The sequence below is a fragment of the Emys orbicularis genome, chromosome 2, assembly GCF_028017835.1.
Source record: "Emys orbicularis isolate rEmyOrb1 chromosome 2, rEmyOrb1.hap1, whole genome shotgun sequence".
In the NCBI taxonomy this organism is placed as follows: Eukaryota; Metazoa; Chordata; order Testudines; family Emydidae; genus Emys; species Emys orbicularis.
The window spans coordinates 92,474,080-92,491,321 of NC_088684.1; the positions used below are offsets into that span (position 1 = coordinate 92,474,080).

The 17,242-nt window shown below is 42.2% G+C and overlaps 1 protein-coding gene across 1 annotated transcript in view; it reads left to right on the forward strand.

Annotated features, from left to right (window-relative positions):
* CEP192 (centrosomal protein 192) overlaps positions 1-17,242 on the forward strand; it is a 185,828-nt gene that overhangs the window by 147,837 nt on the left and 20,749 nt on the right. The window contains exons 39-41 of the mRNA XM_065398324.1: positions 5,617-5,789; positions 6,199-6,322; positions 13,121-13,226. Coding sequence (XP_065254396.1) covers positions 5,617-5,789; positions 6,199-6,322; positions 13,121-13,226 — 403 coding nt within the window. The remainder of the gene's footprint in view (positions 1-5,616; positions 5,790-6,198; positions 6,323-13,120; positions 13,227-17,242) is intronic.

Genomic DNA, 17,242 nt, shown 5'->3' on the forward strand with positions numbered 1-17,242 from the left:
CACATTTAAAGCTTGATAAAGCTTTTTAGAGGTACTGGTATATGGGACAGTGACATTGTCGGTGACAAAAACTAGATCAAAAAGTTCAGCTGTCTTTTTTTCTTTATACTTCCACTCCCTCATTTCTCCATGGATTAGGAAGGGTTTTGGCAGTACCCTAAAAATGGTGATTTCTGAGTTGAATACACCTCTACCTCAATATAACGCTGTCCTTCGGAGCCAAAAAATCTTACCGTGTTATAGGTGAAACCGCATTATATTGAACTTGCTTTGATCCACCGGAGTGCGCAACCCTGTCCCCCGGGAGCACTGCTTTAGCGCGTTGTATCCGAATTCGTGTTATATCGGGTGGCGTTATATCGAGGTAGCGGCGTATTACAATGGATCTTGTTTTTGCATTTTGACATACATTCTCATAGAATTGTGATAACTAAAATTCTAAACTAATAAAAAGATGATGGTGCACCCCTGCCTGCAATTTATGGATATCTCTTCTGCTGCATTCTGTCAGCTGGCAAAGAGAATGTATTTTTTCAAAATAAATTATGCCCCTCATCTGAGAGATTAAGGCTTGTTTGGGGGTAGGTGGGAGAAGCTAGCTGAAGTTTTGATGCCTCTGTGAGGAGAATAAACTTATTATGGGGAACTGATCAGCTGTTACACTGACATATCCACCACACGAAGCCCTCTAAGATTGTGGAACCCACATTGCTTCCCTAAAGGAATAACAAGCTCAATCCAGAAGTCAACTTTCCCTCAAACTGCTAGTGTTCCAGTTCAGAGATCAGTTCTGTGAGGACTATGGAGCAGTTCTGTGGAACACTATTAGATATGTGAAAGTACATTTGTCCCTGTTTTTTTTTTTTTTTTCCTTCTCATGCCCAACAGTTAGCTACTGACAAACATTATGGCACCACCTACCAGAAGCAATGAGGCAAAATATTTATCAGTTAAGTCTGATATATGTGTCAATGTGTTCTCTCTTCTCTGCCTCCTAATCTGGAAGCATAACATGCTACCTAATATTTCAGTTCTCAGCTATTTTTCTGTCCTTCCTAACCTCCTATTCCTCCTTCTGAACTTAATAGGGAAGAAAAGGGAAAAACCCAGTGAGTGTAGGAATCTTCTGCTGCTGAAATCTGTTTCAAAGCTCTCTAGCCAGACAGGAGCCCTACAGGAGAGGGCAGAACATCATCCACTCTCTTCCTCCCTGTCTCCCCCACCAGTCTTCCTCAAAGGCTCTGAACCCCTGGGGACTGAGTGCTCTTAAGATTCAGCTCTGTCTCCAAGAAGTGACGCTTGTCTTGTCTTCATGGCCTGGCAGCCAACTTAGAGCTCCTTGTCCAGGTAAAGCTATTCGGGAGTCTCAGTCCAAATGACAGACCCCTGGCAGGCTGCATTATCACCAGGATAAACCCAATTGTGCAGGCCTTTCTTTACTTTCAGAAACTTTGTGCTTCATTGACCGGGGCTGATCTTATTGGGTAAAATCTTCACCCTTCTTCTGCTAGTATGTTTGTTTACTCTCTCTTTCCTCCCTCTTCTCCCCCCCCTCCCCGGGTAGTATCAACACTGGAACTGACTGCTGCATACTCCAATATTTCAGACACTCTCCATTTCTCCATAGATCAGTTCCCTCTAGGGCTCCCGCTGTCTAATATAATTCTGAAGCAGATTCTCCCTGCGTGTATGATATGCCGCCTGCTACTGAAGTGCTGTCTCTCTACCTCTGAGGATTCTGGGAAGAGTGCTTCCTCTTTCTCAGGCTTGTCAGGTCCTTACTTTACCAATGATATCCATAAATCAAGTTGCAGAATGGCTTCTTTTTTCCTGGCCTAAAGTAATTGTTCCTTTATTATGTCCTTGAGTAATGAAACAAAAGTTTGTCACCTGGTGGGGAGGGTCCTGCACCTGGCTGCAACTTTAGCCTCTGGGTGTAAACTAGGTAGAATTTAAATTCTGCACCCCTCAGAATTGCTGAGATTGTCTTTCTCCCACTTGCTGCTAATTTCTCTCCCAGATCAGGGCACATTTGATACCTTCTAGACCCTGCTCCCTACTTTGTCTTCTATTTAGAGTCCTAAAGCATCCAGCACAGCCCTGGGGATTTAAACCCTCCCAATCCAAATCAGTAAAGATTACTAGGTTGTCTGCCATCTTTTTTTATTTTATTTTATTTTTTTTAAGGGCAACATACTGGAGCTCTGGCCCCTATCTTCAATAATAGTACAGAGTCCTCCATCAGTGCTGTGTCTTTGAAATGTAATAACAGGGTGGCCGGGGCCTGGGATACAAGGAGTCCTCCTCCATTCCAAAGCCTTGTTGCTGGTTTCTTGAGTGAAATCTCTGCTTCTTTGAGAGTTGGTCCCTAAGTGTATTTCATTGTGGGTAGGCATGTGCTTGAGACTGGAAGACTTCTGCTAATGATGTCTGTTTGTCCACGGTTGCAACCTCTCATGGTCTGAATTGAGGATTTAAGGAGCAGTACAGACTGAGTGCCTCTCCAGTTCCATTCTACCGCTGCGTGGTCTGAGAGGGAACCCTCCATTGTCCACGGAGCTGATCCTGTAACTTCGAACCTGTAAACATTGCTAAAGAAATTTTATTACTTAAATATTAGTTCTGGTTAGTTTTGTTGGTTTTTAGGGACCTCTTCCACTCTAGGTCTGCCCCAGCCTGGATGGGACTCACATTATGCCCAGGATCCCAGGCTTTGTGATGCATCTGGGGCAGGACACAGTTCTTGGTCAGCAACAACCATCAAAGGTGCCTGTACTGCCTTAGAGAAGCTTATATTTTGACTTGGTGCAGTATCTGCCACTCTTCCAAGCGGAACTGGCAAGCATGGGAATTCAAACTTAGGATGCTCCGCAAGGAGTATTTTTTTGAGGCCTCAGTCTGATCCAAAGTGGGCAGACCCCCTCTGCTCATCATGCATAGGTGTTAATGAATGTTCCATCTAGCACTGTCACCTCTGACACATGGGTGAGCAAAGTTAGAGCTAAGAAGCCCTTTTCCCCAGCTCACCGTGAGGCTAGAAAGTCCTCTTAAAAAGACTAAAGAAAAATCCCCTTCCAGAACCACCTAAATGAAAAGGGGGTACATCTCCGATATCCTTCTCAGTTTGGTGACTCTTCATGCTCTAGGTTCAAGAGCCTATAAAGGGCACAGTACCAACCCACAGGTTTTAAGGAGTCAGAGAGCCTTTGCATCGGCACCATTGACAGAGGAAGGACTCTCAATACTAAGAACAGAGTGTAACAAACCAAGACTGGCACAACCACCAGTACCATCAAAGGATACGTGAGAACTTCATGGACTGTTGGTACTGACACGAGCGCATAAGGAAACACCAGTGTCCAAGAACAGACACGTATACCACTCCTGAGGATATTTTTTGTAATTCTGAACCCAGAATCCCCCCTTCTAATGGACCTGGTCCTTAAAAGGATAATTTTAACACTAGCAGTCTACAAACACTACAAGAGAAACCGATTCCTCATTCTATCTACTAGTTGCATTAGGGCTACATAGATGGTACCAAGGGCACCACAAATGGAACTGGAACTCTCATTTTCTTCTTCAGGGGAATCTGACATGGAGATGGGACTGCCATCACCCCACCAAGAGATATAAGCCCAGACAGAGAAGTTAGAATATCCTGGGCTCTGCCACAGCCTCATAATATGAGGTTCCCTCCCCTCAACCCAGGACTGTTGGTCTCCTCTATGCCAGGGGTTTCTCAAACTTCATTGCAATGCGACCCCCTTCTTACAACAAAAATTATTTCATGACCCCAGGAGGGGGTACCGAAGCCTGAGCCCGCCCAAGTCCCACTGTCCTGGGTGGGGGGGCCAAAGCCCAAGCCCCACCACTCCAGGCAAGGGGGTCAAAGCTGAAGCTCAAGGGCTTCAGCCCCGGGCAGGGGGCCTACAACCTGAGTCCTGCCACCCAGGGCTGAAGCCCTCAGGTTTTGGCTTTGGCCCTGGGCAGTGGGGTTCGGGCATCAGCACTGGGCCGAGCAAGTCTAAGCCAGCCCTAGGTGACCCCATTCAGGGTCCCAATCCACAGTTTGAGAACCGTTGCGCTATGCCTTGCGGCCCTTGTCAACCTATGGTGGATCCCTCTCATTGGCCGTGTTGGGGACCGTGGATAATATTTTGCATTATCCAGAATTGGTACAGCATTGAGGAAAAGGCAGAGCCAGATCTAGTGATACTGCCAGTTCCAACAGGAATATCTTCAACTCCAGATGAGGCGCTTGCTCTGGCCTCATCATCTCCGCCAGTTGACCATAAACAGTTTCAAGATTTATTGAGAGTTGCAGATGAGCTCTAGATTCCTCTGGAGGAAATTGCGGAGATACCCCACAAACTCCTGGATATATTATAGAGTCTGGGACCTAGTAGAGTTGCACTCTGTTAACAATTCCCTACATAGTGGGAGAATTCGCTTATTGCTATTTCTCATTTTTCCCCTGGTCTAGGCCATTCTTTGGATTAAATTCAAAAAGGAATCAAAGATGAGTTTGGAGTTGTGTTAACTAGCCTGTTTTATCTCCAGTGTTGCAATCTTTTGTTGTATCAGAGAAGGAATCTTTTTGGGAGTCAAGCAAACTATCTCACAGAAAGATTTAGAAGAGTTCTGTTTTTTTTTAAAGATCATAAGAAGGGACAGATGACCGTCAAATCCAAAATGACTGTGTGGTTTAAAAACTGCATCCGAAAGCAAGCTAATCAGCTGCATCCAAAATTGTTATACCTTTTTGTAATAGGCATGACAACTTTCTAGGATCAAAGGGTTGAAGTATCTCTTTTTAGAAATTTGTACGGTAGTCACCTAATTACTTCCTGACATCTTCATCTGGCAATGCCAACTAGATTTTTTGTTGTTGTTGTAAACTTCTCTGCTGATGTTTGTTGACCATGCTCCAAGCACAACTGTGAAGTAAGCCCAACTCATCTGGCTCGATGCTTTCAACTTCTGCTATCAGAAATTGTTTCTGGGTGGGAAGTAAGATGCATCAAGGGAAAATTACTTGCAAGTAGCATTTGTTTGTAGTTATCTTCTTCTATCCTCTCTCTCTCTCTCTCCTGCCTTCCGTCACAGTGTTGCTTGGAGTTGTGACCTCATTATCTAATACTTTGCTCCAGAAACGTCAAACTGGGGGGAGGGGGGGAGTAGTAAGTTCAAAAGTAGACTGACTTCTGGTAGGAAGAGCTATTATGCTGTCAACAATTGCTGTTGCTGGGTTAGATGTCAGGAGACTACTATGAAATTCGAAATTACCAACAAGTAATTTTCCCTCACCAGTTACTGAAATGCAGCCTTCTCAAAGAATATCATTTGCTACTTTTCAAATTTTATGTAAACTAAACTACCCACTGTCCTATGTCAATTATATATGGCTACTCAATTTCAATAATTTCCTATTAATGGAAACGTCAGTTGAAATTGAGGCCCTAGTAAACTGAGCGTATGTATTAGTTTCAGATGCTAAAATCAAACTCGTGCTCAAAAGAAAAACAAAATGTTACCATGGTTAACTAACTTTGCATAAAGAAATTACTTTTGTCTGCATTAAAAGCTCTTTCTTATTTCATGATTTCATTTTAGACTTGGAAGCACTGATACACATACCAACACAACTTTGGATGTTCTTCCAGTTAAAGGACCTCAAGGTCCCCCATTATCTTTAAATACTGATGACCCTGTTCAGAATAAATTGATTTCTCGAGAGACATGGGCCGTTCAGCCTGAACACTTAATTTTGACATCTCCTTCTATTAGTGAGTATTTTTTTTAAGTTTGGATACGTAAAATAACTGGTCTAACTAGTGAATATTCCTAACCTACTGAGGTATTTAAGTTTGGCTTTGGTGATACCTTTACTACAGTTCTATTGAATTTCCTCACCAAATAGTTTGAGCTGTGGTTTTGGTTTGTCAATTGAAGTTGCTTTCAAAATACCTGTTGCCAGAATGTGTCCTGAAACAGAGATTCTGAGATTGATTAATTTCTAAAATACACTCCATTGCCAGCAAGAAGAACCACCAAGGTACGAAACATGACAAAGGGATGTTAAGTAGCAAACAGTATCCTTCTTAATCAATGGAGCTGTCAGTTTTTGATCTGCTGTAATTTTATTCATGTAAAATATTATAGCTGAACTAAACAATTTTTTGTATTGTACAATAGGTGGAACAGCAGAAACTGGACATATACAAATTATGAACAATTGTAATAGGTCATTGAAATTTGAACTTTCTTGGCCAGCTCATTGTCTTACAATAACACCTCAACATGGAGTTATTGAGCCAGAGTAAGTCTCTTTTCATTGTTCTTTTTCTACTATGAAAGGTGTTTTCTTGCTGTTCAGATTACTTTGACCATTGAATCTGGAAAAGTTTGAGCTTTCATGAATATACACACCACATAGGTCCTAATATATTAGATATTTTACTGTTATTTTTGGTGTTTTAACAATTAATTATAATTGCAAATTAAAATTGGATATGATTTATCTAAAAGTCTTTGAGATCAGTTGTATCACTTCTCACTAAGCACGTACCACTATAGCTATGCCGGTATAACTCCACATGTGAACACACTTCTAGCATAAATGTGATTTTATTTCTAGTATAATTGTATGGAGTAATTATACTGGAGTAATGTCACTTATTCCAGAACAGTGTCCACACGGTAAGTTACACCAACATAGATATATTGGTATATTATATTGCTATAGTTCTGCTGGTCAGTTTTCCAGTGTAGAAAGTCTCTTATGAAGGATCTTATTACTGGATAGGATTGGGAAAGAGGGGTGCCTACTCATTAATGAGGCCATTCTGGACCCAACTAGAACCACTTGGCAAATCCCAGCATTAGTGATACCTACATGCAAGCGGATGGACAAAAAATATTACGTCCCAGCATGGGAGACTGATGATCGTCTCCTGCCTCCCACCCAACTCCGTCATGGTGGATGCTGTTAATTCCTGCGGCCATCAACACCAGATGAGGTCCACTCCCTACAATAAGGACTAGAAGCCTTTGGACCTTTTCAGGAGGAAGGCCACACTTTAGTTTCAGATTGCCAACTACCAAGTCCTGATGGCTAAATATGACTACATAAACTATTTGAAACTGAGCGATTTTATTGAGAAGCCACCTGAATCACATTGCGATCAATTCAAGGCCATTGTTCAGGAGGGACAGTTAGTAGCAAAATAACACTACAGTCTGCCCTCGACACAGCAGCCAGGTCCATCTCCGGTGGTGGTGATGCGATGTGCATCATGGTTCCATTTCTTGGGCTTCCTGAAGGAGGTACAGTCAACCACCAAAGACTTTCCCTTTGAAAGCACTAAACTCTTTGTGAAAAGACTGATGCCTCTCTTCACATGCTGAAAGAGTCTCAAGCCACTCTCTGTTCTCTTGGCATCTATACACTGGGACAAAAGAGGAAGTTTAGTCCGCAGCCCCAGCACAAACCACGCACCTCCCAATATCTAGCTCAATGCTACTATGACCCACGGGGGAAGAATAATAAATTTCTGAGGCATAAACTATCTGTCCTGCAACCTTCCTCATCCCAGCCGTCCACATCCAAACACTAATTTTGATGTGTTGGTTGAGATATTGATAGACCACTCCCCCCATTTGCTACAGCCAACCACCGCCATCCACCCATTTGGCCACCAGCCAGTAGAATTCTATGGCAGAATTCCGCAGCACCTGGGAAAGCATAACATCGGACCAATGGGTCCTAGCAATCATTCGCAATGTATCCATTTTACCTCTCTGTCCCCTCCATAACAACTTTCCCCGTCCCTCTTCAGGGACCCTTCTCACAAAAGTTTACTATGGCAAGAGGTAGGTAGTCTCCTTCAGTTAAGGAGCTATAGAACCAGTACCTCAACATCTATGGTGCAAAGGGTTCTACTCGCTGTTTCCTAATACCCAAGAGGAAAGGAGATTGGAGACCCATACTAGACCTCAGAGCTCTCAAGTTTGTCGAAGCTCAAAAATTCAAGATGGTCACAAGCAACAATTGTTCCAGCATTGGAATAGGGAGACTGGTTTTCATCCTTCAACCTTCAAGACACCTTTCATGTCTCAGTCCTACCGACTCTCAGACGATTTCTCAGATTCACTCTGGAACAAGACAACTACCAGTATTCCCCTTAGGGCTATCGTTGCCCCTAGAGTATTTTCAAGGTTCTCTCAGTAATGGACATGCACTTATGCTCCCAGGGGATCATGATTTACCCTTATCTGGACGATTGCCTCCTCAGAGCCTGGTCTCTCCAAGAGACTCACTGAGTCATCAAAGCTGCAATGTGCTTGTTTACAGACTTGGGCTTACAGATCAACGCCTAAAAATCAACCCTCATTCCAGTGCAAAACCTGGAATTCATAGGGGCTGACCTCGACTCGTTACAGGCCAGAGCTCTCCTACCTCAACACAGATTTCTCTCCATGGCCACACTCATAGAGACCATTCAAAGTAGCCCGCAAATATCAACCAGACAGTGCCTCCAACTCTTGGGGCATATGGCAGGAAGCACAACAATAATACCACATGCCAGGCTTCACATGTGATGCCTCCAGATGTGGTTCAGCTCAGTTAGTAGACCAAAGAGGGACAGACTAGACACACCCCTGTCACTACCCACCAGAATCAAGAACTCCTTAGATTGGTGGAAAGACCCAGCCAGTGTTTGCAAGGGGATCCCCTTCTCCCAAACTCCCCTGTTGTTGCTTCTCTGATAGGGTGGAGTGGACATCTAAACAACCTCATGACACAAGGCAAGTGGTCACCACAGGTATCTCTTCACATCAATTTCCTGAAGCTGAGAGCGTCAGGAATGCCCTCACTCACTTCCTCCCATTGGCCAAAGGATCGCACACAAAAGTCCTAACAGACAACCTAGCCTGTATGTACTACATAAATCAACAAGGGGGAGTCAGGTCGCCCCTCCCTCTGTGCGGAGGTGATGAGACTATGGAACTGGTGTATCTCCCATGACCTTACACTGTCAACAGCCTACCTCCCGGGCACAAAAAATTCAATAGCAGACAGTCTCAGTTGCAGATTCCAACACGAACATGAGTGGGAGCTAGACCCAGTAGTACTACACTATCTATTCAGGTGGTAGGGGACGCCGATCACAGACCTGTTTGCCACTTACCTGAACAAGAAATGTCCACGCTACTGCTCCAGAGCAGAGGTAGGACAACACTGCCTGGGCGATGCTCTCGTCTCCACTGGGACGGAAACCTTCTCTATGCCTTTCCTCCATTTCCCCTACTGTTGAAGTCCTGCTGAAAGTAAAAATCGATGGGGCACGTCATGTACCCTTACCTCTCACAGCTCAGGACATGCCTGCCAATCCCTCTCCAAGCCACTCCGTACCTCCTCTTGCAGAACAAATGACATACTCTACATCCCAGCCTGAGGATTCTCTACCTTAAAGCGTGGCTCCTTCTTAGTTTCCAACATCTAGAAAGCTCCTGTTTGAAGGAGGTACAAGAGGTGTTACTACGCAGTAGAAAGTCCTCAACATGACATACTTACCTGCAAAAATGGTCCAGGTTTCGGACGTGGTATACTTCCCAACAAATCTCCCTGACATCTGCAACTCTTCCACATATCTTAGATTATTCACTGACCATAAAAAGATTGGGGCTCTCTGAGTCCACCTACCAACTATAGCAGCCTTCCACCAACCGGTAGAGGGATACTCAGTACTGTCACACCCAACCACTAATAGGTTCCTCAAGGGTATAGTAAACCTTTGCCACAACCTCGATTTCCTTCTCCCACATGGGACCTAAACCTGGTATTAAAAAGACTGACTAGGCCTCCCTTCAAACCCATGGCCACATGTTCACTTACATACATCTCAATGAAAATGGCCTTCCTGATAGCAATCACCTCGGCAAGGAGAATAGGAGAAATAGCGGCTCTGATGGCACATTCCCTCCCACCCCCAGCCCCCACAGTTCTTTAGGGACAAAGGTACACTCAGGCCACATCCAAAATTCATTCCTAAGGTAACCTCCCCGTTCCACATGAATCAATTGATTCACCTTCCAATCTTCTACCCAAAGCCTTACCTTGACAACAGGGAGGCTATATTACACACAGAAGATGTCAGGAGAGCCCTAGCCTTTTACCTGGATAGATGAAGGCTTTCCGGAAGTCACCTAAGCTTTTTCTTTTTGTTGCGGAAAGATCAAAGGGCTAAGCAACATCACCCCAGAGGCTCTCCAAATGGGTCTCAAACTACATTAGACAATGTTATCAGGTTCACAACGTGACCCCTCCAGATAGTATTCACACACACTCCACGAGGTCGATCTCTTGATATGTTGCCTTCTTCAAGAATGTCTCTATCTCAGAAATCTGTAGAGCAGCGACATGGGCATCAGACCACACCTTTGCAGAACAGTGTGCGATCACTGGGGACTCCGCCTCCAGTGCCATCTTTGGCTCCGCAGTACTGTCATCTGTAACTGACCTGACTCCAAAGTCCCAGCCCTCCGGTGAGCATACTGTTCAAGAGTTGCCTACTGTGGAGAGCCCATAGGGATACTACTTGAAGGAGTTACTCACCTTGTGCAATAACCATGGTTCTTCGAGATGTGTCCCTCTATGGTTGCTCCGCAACTCACATCTGAAGTAGAGTTCTTGTCAATGGCTCTGCGATAGAGAAGGAACTGAGGGGGGTTAGCCTGTATGCGCAGGCTAGCCTTGTGGCGGGGCACGAGAGGAGGCAGCACATCTGTGGGCCTAGCAGACACTGCTACTGAAGTTCTTCAATCTGCAGCGCAGGGACGCAAGCACTCCTACAGTGGAGCAACCATAGGGGAAACATCTCTAAGAACCATCGTTACTGCATAAGGTGAGTAACTTCTTCATCTTACAGAGATAGATTAAAAGATACAGGTAGTAGAAAATAATATACTGATGTTAATGGGAGGCAACCAGCGGGTAGACTGTGTGTACATGGAAGAAATTAGGGAAAAGATGAACTTGGAACTTTCAGTGATAGGCTGGAGAAGAGCATGTTTGAGCTGGGTGTGACATGATAAGAATGGGAAAAGAATGACCAGCAAGAAAGGATGTGGAAGATTTGAGGATATGATAAAAAGACTCTGTCAAGAGAAGTTTGAAAAGAAAAGGACTGGAACCCATGCCATCAACTGGGAGTGACAAAGAATCACGGGCACCTCCAACTTCCTGTAAACAGGAAAAGGAGTTGAGAAGTGAAGTACCTTTGAGTTGAAGTTTCTCACATAAGACCAAATTGTGGCAGACTTTAGTTTTAACTTTCAGACTCACATGACTGATTTGTTTCTATACTAACTTCTTCAAACATGAAGCACTGCTAGAGATTCATCCCAAATTAATTCCTGTGGGTAGGGCTTGGGGTCGTCTCAAAATGAACCATCCTGCCAATTTTTTTCTTAGTTCCATTCTTATCCCAACAAAGGCTTGCTCTACAAACCAGATGTTAAAGATCACTAGACCCAAACCAGTTACAGACTTTAGACTGTCCACCCAGCTCTTAGCTTAATACCAACAAAATCTGTCCCCAAGACAGATTGTATTTCTCATTGTTTGTTTGTATTCTGGCAGGAAAGTAGTTCCAAGGTCATACGTCTCATGCAGGATATTTGTAAAACAACCACAAGTAATTCTCCACATTCAATTCTCTCATTTTGGCATTTGCTTGGGTCTTGTATTCGGGTGCGTATGATATTTCTGTATTACAAAATGTAATCAATTTCTTCAGCATCTTGGGAGGAAGGAAGACCAGCCACTCATGCGCATCCATTTAATTCTGTTCTGCTGCATTGACATGGCTTGAAATTGTCTGCTGTTTCATTCTCCTGGGAGTCAGCCACCAAATGCGGGGGGTGGCTACCTGCAAATGTCTCCTGAACACTTAAGATATGTGAGACTGCCTCCAACGTCCCCCTTGAGACATTCTAGAAAGATTTCCATAAGTCCAAATCAAGACCAGCCTGGAGTGCGTCAAAGGGTAAACTCTAAAAGTAATGGCCTGATTTCACCGTGGCTATTGAGTCCCAAGACTCTGTCAGCACTGCAAGCATTGGAGCAAACCCAGAATTCCCTGTGTAATTTCACCTCCAAAATGCCTGATACACTCATGCTCAAAGTAGAAAGGTTCCTCAGATTCCAGATGCACTTGAAGCCTCAGCACTTTGTCAGTAGTACAGAGTTCTGGTGCATCTGATGAGGTGGAGTCTTTCAAAGAAGAGGTCAAGACTCAAAAGAATTGAAAAAGTGAGCACTTCTGACATATCGGTGCTCCTAACTTCCTGCAGCTTTGTAACAAGATCTTTTTAATTCCAGTGTACTTCCTTTGTACCCATGTTCATAGCATAGGAAGTTAAATCAGAGTATTAGTTTGCTCTGTGATTAGTGTGCTCTCTCTAGCCAAACTTTGTGTTCTTCTGAGACCATGAAGTCCTCAATAGACTTCAAGGCATCCCTCTGGCTCTGCATTATGATTGGTGGGAACCTTCAGTGCAATTGGAATGCTTTTATTTTCACCAAAATCAGTGGCAACTGCAAGGAAAAGAGGAGGAAAGCTGGCTTTTATGTTGACTGGTTTAAAGGGTGCCTTAAATATTCCTTACCCAAGTCACGTTGCCCCAACAGTACAAACTAGAGCCCACGAGTCCTTAAGTCCTATTTTCAATGAACACAACAAAACTATCTTTTCTAGGGGTTCTGGAACATATAGCCAGCTTCCTGCTTTCTCCAAGGCAGACGAGGACAACTTTTACAACCATTGGCACTTACATTTAAGTGTAGTGTACATATATGCAGTTACTATCAAGGTTTTGAAACGTACAGGGACCATAAATTGCAGTAATACATAGGATATAAATTTAATACTAGGAATTACGTTTACCCACTGCATTAAGATCTAGAATTTTAAAGTCATATATCTAACGTTCGCTCTTACAGTGTTCAATGATTTTTATATGTCATGAGTTATGATGTGCAAAGAGAATTAACCGTATAGATTTTCAGTTTTGTATGTAGATACTATAGTTTTTACTGCCTTTTTTTGTTTAGGACCAGTATCTTAATTCTTGTGAGTCCTAATCCATCACTTGCCACAAAGTCTTCAGTATTTCCTTGGAGTGGTCTAATTTATATACATTGTGACAATGGACAAAAGGTAAAAGTGGTTTTCTTAAAGTTTCCATGAAGTCTTAAGATAATTGTTGGTTACCGTACTGCTAAAAGTCAGTTTAATTTTGGGACACTAATTCATTACTTTACCATTCTACTAAACTTACTTTTCCCATGAAAGTCTGTTCTGTAAGCCTGTAAAGATAATATTAAAACCCATTGGGGATAAAACCATTCAAGTAGGGGTTTATTTAAATGTAAAGATAGGTTACAGACACTTAATGGGGAATATTTCATTTAATTGAATAGGTTAAAGCTGTTGTTTTGGGATCCAAAGGTTCTTGGTTTGATAGGGGTTGTCAGTCTTTGAAGAAGAATGGTGGGCTCCTTAAATTGACTGAGTTATATCTACAATTACCACACACCTGTTAAGCACTTACACTGTGTACTTTAATTTAGTATCTCAGTAAGTATGAGATACTAAAATGCGAAGAACTATAGTAGTTTGTTGCTAGACAAGGGTGGTGAGCACTTGCTTGTTTGGGGCCTGATTCAGCAAAACGTATCTAGTTTCTGGAGTCTGCAGAACTGTAAAAAGCAATAGACTAGGTCTGTGGCAAGGAGTATACAAACACCAGTCTTTTCCCTTCTTTTTCTGTCTACCTGCTTCTATCCAAGTACATTTTTTTTTCTGGCAATATCTGTTTTGAATTAAGGAATTTAAATGCAGAAATATTACTAAGGGAGCAAAGTTTGCATTCCATTGATTTAGTGTATTTAAAAGGTACAAGGTCTCTTGCGAATCTCAATCAAAGATATTGACATCAGTCAATACTACACAGTTGAATTGGCTTGAGAGATTCCTGGAATATTTTATAAAAATATGAAACAACACATAAGAAAACTTCATGCACTAATATTAATTAGGGAAGGCAAAAGTCCTCTTGCATTATCCAGTTCATCCTCCTGCCAAATATAGGATGGTTCCCTGTGGGGTGGTCTTTCTAGCGTTTTCCCAACTTGTTCAACAGTACCAAGTGATGGGGGTTATTCTTCCTGTGGGAAAGTATTCTGCAATATGATAGGAGTTTGCTGTTTAGTGTTTACAATGCAGAGTTTGGTGTACAACAGATATGAACTCAACCCATTTAAAATTCTGATTGGATTTCTTAAATAGTAATGTTACAATTAATATACTGTATATGACAATATTTCCATAGACATATCTTTTATATGATAATTAAAACTCTATCACTCATAAAATGAACCAGTCTCTTTAGGTATTACCACCTTTAGCTAACAAAAGTAATCAAAGATTTTGGATGTTTCTAAAAGCTTAGTCATGAGCTAGGGCTAGCTGATCATTTTATACTTCCCAAAAAAATTCAACCTCTGTGGGTGCCCATCAAGTGCTTTGGCTGCCATTTGGGACTAAACTAAAATATACAACACAGAGTTAAAATACTACACCTCTACCCCAATATAATGCGACCCGATATAACACGAATTTGGATATAAGGTGATAAAGTAGTGCTCCGGGGGGGGGGGCTGTGCACTCCGGTGGATCAAAGCAAGTTCGATATAACGCGGTTTCACCTATAACGCGGTAAGTTTTTTTTGGCTCCCGAGGACAGCATTATATCGAGGTAGAGGTGTACTTCTTTCTTGGGAAGTCACTTCTATAAGAAATCATATACTAATTGAATTGAATTATAGAAATTTCAACCTGTACCTCAGATTCTGAATAAAAGTTTGTGGAATACAAATTTGACTACCATCTCACTGCCCAATATAATGTAGGACCTTTTATAATGTATTTGTCCAAAGAGGCAAGGTAAAGTTACTAAGATTAAACTGATGCAGTGCGGTCTCCTTAAAATCTGCAGACACGCCGCTCCAGTGACTTAGCGTTTTTACAAGCTGCAGGAGAGCTTTGTCAGATTTCACTGCTGTCTTTCAGATCCCTGTAGTCAGCAGTAAAACTTGAAAGAATCAGTTAAATTTTATCATGGGAAAGCTAGAAGTACAGCAGAGACAACCACTGGAATGGTTTGTTGCAGAAGGAGACTCAAAAATGAAGGCTGTGGAAAGAGTAGTAGCAGAAACTTCACCTTGCAGCAGCCAGTGGGCTCTTCTCCCTTCCAGCTGCCAGAGATGGCTAGATAGATAGGCAGAGCTTCAGATTCTTCCCCTACTACGTGGAGGCTGATAGGAATTGTAGCAGCTGGAGGTGGGTTGGATGTTGGCTGCTTGCTTTGGACACTGCCTCTCAATGGCGAGGTATCCCATCTTTTATAGCTCTCTGTAGCTAATAAGCCTAGTCCTCCAGCTATTCAGTTTCTAGTAAAATTTCCAAATCAGTATTTTGGGTGCATGGCTGAGGATGGGCAAGAGAAAAGTACAATTTTAGAGACATTTTGGGAAGAGGAGAGAGGTCAAGAATGGGGAAAGGTGAGGAAGTGAGGAAATGGGTACTGCAGAAATCAGCTCAAGATGTACCATGCTCTATTGTAGAAAAAACTGGGGTGAAGACAGGAAAGGTATAACAGAACCAATGGATGTAGCAAATAGGGTTTGGTCAAATTGTATTTGTCCATTCAACTAACTTTAACTATATGGAAATTTGTTAATTTGCTTAAACACTATTTTGTGGTGTTTGACCCGCCAAACATGATTAAGCAAATAAATAATAGATTAATACTTGTGAGATTCAAATATAGTTAGTGAATACTTTTTGTTATTTGACCAGCACTTACTACTATAGTGGCCCCATTTAAAGTTCATTCCAATTTTAGAGGTATTACCATTTCCAGCTGTATTTTCCATTTTAAGTGTAGAGAATATCACTGTAATCAGTAGTACCTCTAACCAGACTATACTTTAAGAATATTCAGAAGGCTGCATTGTTTGTTTGTTTGTTTAAAAAAACAACTATTGGTTAGAGGAAGGGGCACAGCCTCTTTGAAGTGCATAATGTCACCAGTATTTTTCATCTTGCCTGTTAAGCTTGGTTCTCAGGCTAGTAGGTTTTGGGTAAATGCTTCCATCCTTGTTTGTGAAACATTCAGTTTACAATACATACACTATTTGAAACTTTAAAAATGAGACCACATATCTTCAAAATTGTTTACGGGCATCTGAAAGTGTTTCTCTCTCAAGTGAAAGTGTCATTACTACTTTTAGGGGAGGAAAAATAAAATCTGGTAAACTACGTAGGGAGCCACCTGATTGAAAATACTAGTATTTTGGCACTGTAGTGGAATCATTTGTTTTCTAATATAAACCTTTTTACAGTCAAAAAACAAATACACATTAGAATTAACTTTCCTTCAAACTATTTTTCTTTAATGGTTTACTTAGAGAAGATTTTTGAAACCAAGGATAAAGGATAGGATGGCATATTCACTGACATGGGAAATATAAAATCAAATTAACCAGATTAAAAAAGGTATAGTAGTATCATCTTGAGAGAGAGAGGAAAAGAAAAGTGACCAAAAAGCTTTCTAAAGTTACATTATTCTGCTCTTGTGACCATGCTCACTCAAGAATTTTCAGTTGAGAGTTTCATACTGGGACAATTTTAGTCCCTAAATTAGTAGAAGAAACATAGTGATTCTGTGAGTGCTTGCATATGTCCATTACACAGTAGGTGTGTGTGTCTCATGCATCAACAGAGGAGAGTTTTCCCTAACTGAGTTCACCAATCCTGTCACGGCCAGATTACTTAACAGTCTAAATAGATTATTCCTTCCTGTTTGTGACCCAGTGCCCATTAGGGACTTCAAATTTAGTATTGTCTGCTCTTATGAGTCCCCCATTTCAAACCCTTAGCATCTTTTTTTGTTTCTACATCTGTCACTGAAGTAGGCTTCCTGGTGGTCATCACTTCAGCCAGGCGAGAGAGGGAATTGCAGGCACTTGTCACGGATCCCCAGAACTGTTTTTTATATGGACAAAGTTCAGCTCAGACATCATCCAAAATTACTGTTAATGGTGGTTTCAGATTTCCACCTTAATCTCTATACTTACCTGTTTCCTCTCCCCAAAAGCCACATCTTCACA